The sequence below is a fragment of the Pinus tabuliformis genome, chromosome 4_1 (genome assembly GCF_031772625.1).
Source record: "Pinus tabuliformis cultivar Carrire ecotype Pingquan chromosome 4_1, CPIR1, whole genome shotgun sequence".
NCBI lineage: Eukaryota > Viridiplantae > Streptophyta > Pinopsida > Pinales > Pinaceae > Pinus > Pinus tabuliformis.
The window spans coordinates 789,115,290-789,125,240 of record NC_142303.1 but is presented as its reverse complement, the minus strand read 5'-3'; the positions used below and the strand labels follow the sequence as shown (position 1 = coordinate 789,125,240).

The 9,951-nt window shown below is 34.6% G+C and overlaps 1 protein-coding gene across 1 annotated transcript in view; it reads right to left on the bottom strand.

The window, feature by feature from the left end:
* Positions 1–2,252: 2,252 nt before the first annotated feature.
* LOC149178558 (F-box/kelch-repeat protein At1g80440-like) overlaps positions 2,253–9,951 on the bottom strand; it is a 45,024-nt gene continuing 37,325 nt past the window's right edge. The window contains exon 2 of the mRNA XM_089422140.1: positions 2,253–3,342. Within this exon, the coding sequence (XP_089278266.1) occupies positions 2,253–3,342 (1,090 nt within the window). The remainder of the gene's footprint in view (positions 3,343–9,951) is intronic.

The following is a 9,951-nucleotide window of genomic DNA, read 5'->3' as shown; positions in this document are numbered from 1 at the left end:
TCGAGGACGACAATGACTTCAGGTGGATGAGGATGTAAGGACCTGCGATCCTTGAGTGCTCTTGGCTTCAAGTGCAACGAAGGAAAATTGAAGTGCAAGCTTGACCTTGGCACGCGAAGGTCCTGTGACTTCATGTTAAAGGAATCTGAGATGGATAATTTTGGAGGAAAGTGTAGATTAAATATGATTTGTTAAGAAAAAAATAAAATAATATGTTATTCGAAAACAATGTAGTTTTTATAGGTGGTTATATTGCGATGCTTCTAATATGAAGTTATTTGTAGTTCTTGTAAAATTTGAAATTTAAAGTTCAAATTCTCTCCTCACTTATTATTTGAGGTCTCCTTGAAAATGCGTATAAAGTGGGATTACCAATTGCTCCAATACTTGTAAAAAAACTTAGAACATTAAGAATGTGCATTCCTTTATGATGAATTTCCATTGTTACCCTAGTCTATGGGTGATGGGCCATGTTACACTTGAGGAAACAATGTTTCCTTATTTCTTTTGTGCATATTGCTTTCTGTCGATTTTAGTTTCTGGTGTCTATGTGACACAAGGGTGTAGTTATCTTAGTATTCATGAATTTCACAAGGGTGTAGTTATCTTAGTATTCATGAATTTTCCAAGTGTGTAGTAGAGGAGCATTTTAATTGTGGCAAGATTTTTTGTTTTTTTTGTGGTTCAATTCACTTTTTCTACGTTTTAGTTTTTGGTGTTTATGTGACCGAAGGGTATAGTTATTTAACTCTTTATGAACTTTTGAGCTGTGTGTGTAATTTGTGAAGTAAGACTTCAGAATATTTCGTAGATACTATTATCGAGCATATTTTCTTGGCGGTATTGATTGTGGTGACCAAAGTCTAATTTTCAAGATTTCAATGAGCGTAGAGAATCATGTAAGCCTGGGAGAAATCTATGCAATGGTCACAAGAATCGTCGGAAAATTGGATAGTGCGTTTGTGGTCTGAGCATTTGTATAAAAAATACATGCAAGATATGAGTAATTACCTTAAAAAGTGCAAAGAGAGGCTGATAGGATTGATAAATTGGAATTGTATAATTGGAAAGTTTGTACTTTGGTTTGAAATAATAATTGTGTATTAGATTTAGGATTTTGTGTATTTCTGTTAAGTTGGTAATACACAATTAAAATAATAATTGGAATATTGAGAGATGAAAGTTGACCAATATATAATTTTCCACTTATTTTACCAATGAAATTTTTAGAACTATTGTTAAGAAATATTGATTTTCTAGTTATACCAAATGAAATCTTAGGTACTTATTACTTTTGCCTCATTTTAGGCATTCTATGATGTTTCATGAAGGGCATTCATTATTTCTATTTTTTTCCAATATGGCATTCTATGATGTTTCATGAAGAGCATTCATTATATTTATTTTTTTCCAATCTAAAATATGGTGGCATTCAAAATATAAGTTGCATTCTTATTTCAATTTATATTCCCTATGATTAGTGATTATCTCATTAAGGAAATTATTTATTTGTTATAAAACAAAATAATGATTTTTTAATACTAATAAAAATTTATATCATAATCATATATTTGAATTATTTCAATCATATTCATAGAATTTATGAAGAGCTGTACGATAATGGAAAAAACAATCAAGAAATGCGAGAGAAGGCACCTCAGTAGTACTCAACCATTCCTGAACGGTTATAAAGACATTACAGTAAATGAAGCTCTGTTGTCGAAAAAATGCAAATCATCGCAAGAATATAAAGAATATAATTTCGTTGGATAACACAACTTTAACGGTAAGAGAAAAGAGTCAAAATTGCATATTGTACCTTCCATATGTCCATGACTTCATGAATTGTAACAATGAAGTTTATTCCTCATGGAAAACAGAGACACCATTAATGCTCGAATGTTATGGGTAATGTTTATGCAGGGGAACCTCCTGTAAAGCAGTTCTTGAATATATTGTAATGCTATTTAAAAAAATGGAACAACCAAACTCTATATATCACAGTAAGGGGCATAACATTAATTGTCCGAAAGTTAAATTTGTTTAAAGAACAAGTCTTAGAGATTAATGATAATCGCTACTTTTCAAAATGGGATTAAATTACGGTTCATATTTAAAGCAAAATAAGTGAAGGACGCTAGTCAGAGACCGAGATCAAATAACATATAACGCAATTTCAATATTACCATTTAAAAATAAGTAAACATTATTTATGATGCGAAATATAAAACATATGGAAGAGAAGGGAATATTCAGATTTCGAGGGTTACAGCTGATACAAAAGGATAAGGATAACGAGCAAACATTTGCCCTGCGTCAATAGCCTTCCACTGCCCAGTTGACGGCTGAAAGAAATAGGTGATCGGATAATCTTTCTCATTAACGCCACTTACAAAAATCCACTCACGCCACGGTGCAGCACGGAAAGTAAATTCTAAATTTTGTGGAACAGAAGCTACAGGCGTCCACGCATTTTTCTCAGCATCATACTTCATCACTTGTTTTGAAACGATCACGTACAGGTTCTCACATATACAGACAACATCGGAATCCTGCTCCATATTACGCCTTCGTAAACTCCACATGTTTTCCAGCGTCTGCCAACCGCCAGTCTCATCAAAAACTTCCGCGCTACTTAAGGCTGCGACTGCTCCACCAGATGGCATTCCACTTATCACCATAAATTTCCCGTCCAGGTAAACCCCCGCAGGTCCATAGCGGTTTTGAGTCATGGGAGGCAAGATTTCCCACCTGTCTTCTTCCACGTCGTAAGCTTCCACAGTGGACAGAGAGTTGCCATTCTCATCTTCGCCACCAGCGACGTAGATAAGTCCTTTCGAAGAAGAAACTGCAGAGGCGAAGTTGATACGACTAGTGGGTATGTTGGAGCCGCGGCGCCATTTTTTCGACACAAAATCAAAGATGAAGACAACAACGTCCAACCTCACCCACATCTCAGTTTCGATATAACATCCTCCAAACACGACAAGCTTTTCATTCACACAAACCAACTTACGATCAAATGGAATAAGATCAAAAGGACAAGGAATAGGTGGTGTCCTTTCCCACGTCTTCTCCACAGGGTCGTATACTGTTATTCCATAAACAGCGGGAGTGAGATTTGATTGAATAAGACATATCAAATGTTGGCTCGTGCCATAGGTCTTTCTGTCCTCATAGAACCGGGGACTACACATCATTTCCTTCCAGCTTCTGCACACATCCTTCAACTCATCGTGTGATATGTAAGGAGCGCGCAACAACACTTGCCGTTGGATATCAGTAGGAACATTCAGAAAATCTTCCATTATTGGCAATGATGAGAGATTCGGTGAATGAATGCTGATTAGAAATTGAGTGTTACCTCAGAAACCCTCTTTTGTCTCTTGGATGCGTATATTGAGATTTTATTCTTTCTACTAACACGCTTTGGTCTCTTGGCTGCCTATATTGAGATATAATTCTTTCTATTAATACCTTGAGCAGTTGACCTGAGGTGAACTGTTGGCCGACTTTAATGGATGACTACCATTTTCGTTGTTCCCTAAAGCTCAGAAATGTTCATCCATATTAATTTGCTTATAATTAATAATTAAAATAGTCATATTCATATTTATATTTATGAGTATTTATTATGAATATTAAATTTTCGTATTCATTATGAATATTAAAGTTGTGCTATATGTTTTTAGATATAAACTATGTAAAATACTTTCAAATCATTTAACATTTTGAGTGGATGATACATTATTTATTTGGCATAATACAAGTTAAAGTAATATAAATTACAAATATAAAAAGTAAGGAAGTAAAACTAGAAAGAGGAGAGAAAAGATCAACAAGGCATCCTCAATATTTTGAAATTCACATTTAACATGGATTTAACTAAATTTATTAGTTTTCAGCCTTTTTAATATCACAAATACTATAAATTCTATTAAACCTAGTCTTTTTAGGATCTAAAATATCTAGTACAAGACTTCACTATGAATTAGGTGATCTTATTTAATAATTTAGTTTCTTTATGTTGGTTCTCTGTGTAATATAAGCAACAATTTCATATTAACTAATAAAATAGGTACATTCTTGTGGCTATTGGCCAACCATTAGGAAAACAACAACAATAGCATACCACAAGCATAGAGCTTTTGTCGATATTACTATATTGATATGATAATGCAATAATAGAACAAAAACATTCTAATGTAGAGTTACTATATAATCTATACCTATAATTAACATGAGAAGCTAGTAGAGAATGAAAATTTGAAGATATATCATATGATTGACGTAGATATTTCTTGTATCTCAAACCCAATCTCTCACATCCTCTTGAATCTCTTCATCTTGGAGAAAATTTCTCTCCATCTAGTTTGTTTGCGTAATATTTATTTTGGTCTTATGCATTTTTCTTAACCCTAATCCATGGTTCCGCATGCCTTCCATGATGACTTCAATGACCTTGGGTTCTTCCAAGATGAGCATACTAAAGGGTAGATGAGAACCATCGAAATTTTGAGAAAAATTTAACTCTCAATTTACTCGAACGTATAAGATTCAAATGCAGGGGACAAGGAAAGAAAAAGTATTTGATACAAAAATTGATGGGGGAAGTACTTGCAAGAAAAAATATTACCTCTTGCAAACAAAAATTAGAACATCCAAAAGTAAAACTACATCAAAAAAATACAAGAAATGACCAATGTAACCAATATACCTAGATTAGAGAAGGCATGGGCTGGTGAGGTGAGGTTCTTAGTCGAAATGTGCATCCATATCCATGTATATTATGGTTCAGTCAGGTAATGAGGGTTTCTTTCCGCAATGAGTAGAAATAGGAGGAAATAACATCCAGAGAGGAACTACCAATAGTGTTCTTATGCATTTTCTTCATCTATCATCTTGGAGAAAATTTCTCTCCATCTAGTTTGTTTTAGTAATATTTATGTTGTTCTTATGCATTTTTCTTAACCCTAATCCACTGCAAACTAGGGATCAAAATAACACATAAATTCTACTTCCTCAACCCAATAGGGCTCCCAAATACTCTACGTATCTACCTATTCCTTCATTTCATTATGCTACACCTTGTGCCTCCACTCTAGCATCAACCTCGTCCAGTGGTTCTCCTTCACTCTCGAAGATTTAATCGTAAGCCCTTGTATGTGTATCCCAACATAAAAGAACCCAAAAGCCACAACTATGTTTTCGATTTCCTACTCCAAACAACCCACAGTTATTTCATAGCGTGTTGTTTCTATTTTCCATAGTTTGTAGTGCACTCTCTCTATGTTGTTTTGTGAAAATCACCCTAATCGTTATCCATTATTCTGTCTCAGTTGAATCTTTTCTCCCACTGACCCCTTTGCAGGGCCCTCATGTTTTGTCTACACAATGCAACCAATGGTGTATGATAAGGGGGTGATGGGCTTGTCATCCATTTAGGTATCCCGTACTCAATCTCCCTTCCTACCATGCAGGTCATTAAAACTCAATCACAGGGTTGGTGGCCATTAATGCATAGCCTTGACTTGTCAACTTTCCATGCAACTCCTCCTCAAAACACTAAATCCATGTCCACTCTGCTTAGTGATTCATTGTGTTTAAATTTCTGCAATTCATTACATGTATTACAATTCATAATAAAAATTACAAAAGGGATTACAGCGTTGAAAAGTGTAACTAGGTTCAATCTTCATAATCACATTTAATAATTATTTTATGTAAAATATGTAAGGAATAAAAATAAAATTATTGTGATGCCTGACCAATCGGTTTCATGAGCAAGGGATTTTATTTTCATTTAAGGCTCCCATTGAGATATTTTAGGGATTTTTTCATCTATTCATAAAAGTATATAGAGTCGTTGTCATGTATTGAAGGCATATTACACATTGTAAAAGTCAAATTTGTTTTTATATGTCACCCTCCAAGAACTTGTCACTAGTCCTCACTCAAGTCAGCCTATAATGAAAGGGAAAACTCTAGAAAGATAAAGTCGGCCTACACGAGTGATCATGTCTGCCTAATAGTCATGGACAAACCACTATATATAGTAGTGGTCAACCTCATTTGGAGGAAAAAAATTCGGGAAAGAAATTAAGGGATAATGAAGTGTGACATTATTGTGGGACCTTTTGTGGGCTAATCTATCCTCATACATGTGAATATTACATATTTGAATCAGGTTGAAGGTTGCAATCATACAAGGGTGATTTAGATTGGGTGAATACTCCACTTAAGGAAGCCAAGTAGATGAGAAAGAAATCTGCCTCCAAAAGGAGACCATTCAAGGATCAAAAAATGGATCTAGGGTTTTAGTTATGAAGCAAAAGGTTACAGACCTACAAGAAGGGGCCAAAATTCTGAAGGAATCAAAGAAGAAGAAGAAGAAGAAGAAGAAGTAGAGAGTTTATCTAAGGTTAAATAGGAGGCATCTGACTTGGCCTTGGAAGGGATCTAGTGCCAATGGTCTTTGTCATGGTCATGGTATTCATACATTGAAGGTTCTACAAGGAGAATTTATTTGGTTTTTCCTAACAAAGAGCGAGAGGTTTGGCCATGGATGAAAACCTATATATTGTGTCTCTTGTCTCTTTGTCGTTCATGAATTGGTGATTGTCTTGATGAAAAGAACACAATAGTAACATAGGAAATAGAATATCATAATCAAGAAGTGGAAAGACTCTTTGAGGAAACTATCAAAGTAGAGAAAGCACCTAACTATCGGTGCCCTCGATTTCTCAACATGGTATTGGAGCTAAGGTGATGATTTGGAATTAAACAGGAATGGAACAAATTACATAAATAACCATAAACATAGAGATGTAGCGGAAATAATACTTCATTTCATTAATGTAGAATAATGAAATATGCTTACAAATAGAAATGGAAAATAAACCAGCTAGGGCGATAGTAGCTTATATCTGAGAAGAGATGTGGTGGCTACATTCCTCTGAGCTGTGTTACAATGAGGCTGGAAGCCCTATTTATTGTTGAGAAACAATGGAAAACCCTTAACATCCAAAAACCTAACCCTAGAAGATGAAACACCAAACTGTGAGCCATGTTTTGGGTAAATTGTTACATCAACTTCCTGGGGTCGTAACTTGGACACCCAATGTTCGTTTAATGCATTGAATAGCTCGTAATAAATATCTATAAAGGCACTACAACTTTGGGAAGAGAAACATTAGTCCATGGACCCATGTTGCTCCTATATTTTCCAAAAAATATCATTCAGTGCCTCAAAAAGGCTCCAGAAGTTCACAACCCGAAAAACTACTAAAAATAGTAAATTGTGCTACAATTACAGAAACTGAAAAACTAAAAGAGACAGTTGTGAGGGTCGAAGTGGGATAAGTGGGTGGCCACCAACATCCACCTGGATCAGGTGACAAATTCAAGAAGGGGCATTTAATCAAATAGAGGCACCAATGTTAGTGGAAGGATATCAAAGCACAATTTCAAGATATACATCATACCAAAACACTAGATTGAATAAATCGTGTTCGGAAAAAGTCTTGGGATCATAATAAAGGAGGAAGCAGAAAAAATACCAAAAACCCTAGAAGAATTTCTAGGAACTTCTCTCAACCATCATCTAAGAAGTGGAAGATTTTTCAAAATACCAAAGAATGTTAGATCAAATAAAATTGTCATCATCTTCAAATGGGTTTTTTAAACAATTTGTCTCTCATTAAATCAAAGATTTAACCTTCGAAGAACTCCAACAAAGTGATCTCTCTCCAAAATGGAACAAGGATTACTCTTGTAGAAAGAATCTATCAAGAAGTAGTCCTCTATTATCTATATCACTATCAAGTTAAAGGAAGAAGAAACTACAGAAAGAAGCATCTACTCAAGTAAGTATATTTATGACTTCATCTCAATCTATCAAAATGTATTTTTACAAGGGTAGAAACAAATTAGTTGGGGCTTCAAATTTTTCTACATGGAAGAAAAAAATGCATCTAAATCTTATTGAGAATGAAGTCATTGAGCACATTAAGGGGTCAATAACCCAACCTCCTAAATAATATTCTCAAACATTTTCTAAATGCATGAAAGGGGTAGTGAGGGACTAGAGGATTGATATATAATCCATTAAGGGCTCTCTCATCCCATGTGTATCAAAATTAAGCAGTTCAAAAGATATAAAAACAAATTGGTAGAGTTGTTTTCCGTAAGTACTATAGGAGAATTCATCTCTCTAAGGAAGTAACTCTACATTTTGAACACTTCAAAGGAAGAAATAATAGCCTGATATTTCATGAGGATTTCAGAAATAAGAGATCAACTTCAAGATCTGTGTGAAATAATGTCTGACAAAGAAATGACCATTATAGTAATAAATGCACTAGGAGAGGAATGGGGTAACTTCACTTCAGATATTTATGGGAAGGAAGGAGCCACTCCTTTTCAGGATATATGGTCATTATGCAATATTGAAGAGACTAGGATAAAGGAAAAAACTAACATTGGATCAAATGAGAAAAGTCAAGCATATCTTGTTATCATAAAGAGAAAAGACAAGTTTTGTAAATTTGGCCCTTAGAAAAAGAAGAACATGGCTAAGATTCAATGTTATGGATGACATGAATATGGGAACTATAGAAGATATTGTACTAAACTTAAGAAGGACAATAACAAGAGAAATAAGGACAAAGCACATATTACCGAAGAAATGGAAGAACCTGAGATGAAGAAGCTTAAGAACGAGGAAGCAAGAGATCTCTACTATGAATGAGATAATATGCTCCACTAAAGTACTCTTCAGTTGTGTAAATTATCGCTATATAGATAGGAACCATTGGAAATAAGATAGGATAAGTCATATTTGAAAATGACATCATGGTAGAAGCATTAGAAGTAAGAGCTCATCAGATTACCATAGGTAATATGAAGGAGGAACAAAATATATGGTAGTCAACTATGAAGGATATATCTCTTGGAACCATCATTGAAAGCTCAAATGACACTTATTGGATAAAGGAAGAAGCCATCTAGGACAAGGCTCATCATACACCAATCAAAAGGGTAACATCTGCAGAATAAGATATAAAACATCCTCAAGATCCTCTAAATGGATCTTCATTGAAAGGTTCACCGATCACCAGGGGAAGAATGTGTTTCATCAAGAATTTGAAACTCGTAGAATGCATGAGATGCTGCTATGATGATATAAAAGTGAAGAAGATCAAGGGATTGAAGCTCTTTCAGAAGAAGTTGTTGCTTGGAGTCTCGATGACCCAAAGGAAAAATGGGGTATGTGTGCTTATATTTGATTTTGTGCAAGTCATGTCATATAGTTGCATATATCATGAACCAATGGTATATCTTAATAGCATGATCAAAAGAAAGGATATCCTCACTCAAAGGGATGAAGGAATGCATGGGTCACACATTCAGTAGATGAAATCAACATAATATGTCGTCATGTGAAGTATGAGGTGGCTGACTATAATTTAGGAACTCTTATTAGAAGCTCTTAGGAATGAAATGTGTGAAGAAGGGAAGTACTAGATCATGGAAAATGAAACAATGGTAAAGGAAATCAATATCTGAAAGATCAACAAGATTTGACTATGATATATCATTGGAAGATACGAAGACATTGATGGAGACTGAAAAAGAAAGATATCCTTGAAAATATAAATCTTTGGAGATGTGTCGATATGTATGTTGGATGTTGATACAAACTAGAAGATATTAGGATGAAATACCATCACAAAGCTAATGATTTTAATGTTCATTCCTTTATTTTTAAAGAAATATCTGGATGGGCTTATGCAGGGTTTCCAAGGGAAGAACTATGAATTTCTTCGAAGAGAACCATGTACAAGGATGTAATATCCTTCCAAAGGAGATAGTATGAAGAAAGCAACATGACGTGAAGCAAGGCCAGATGTGGACTGATGGATCACTTCCTCATGAAAGGAATAATAAAAT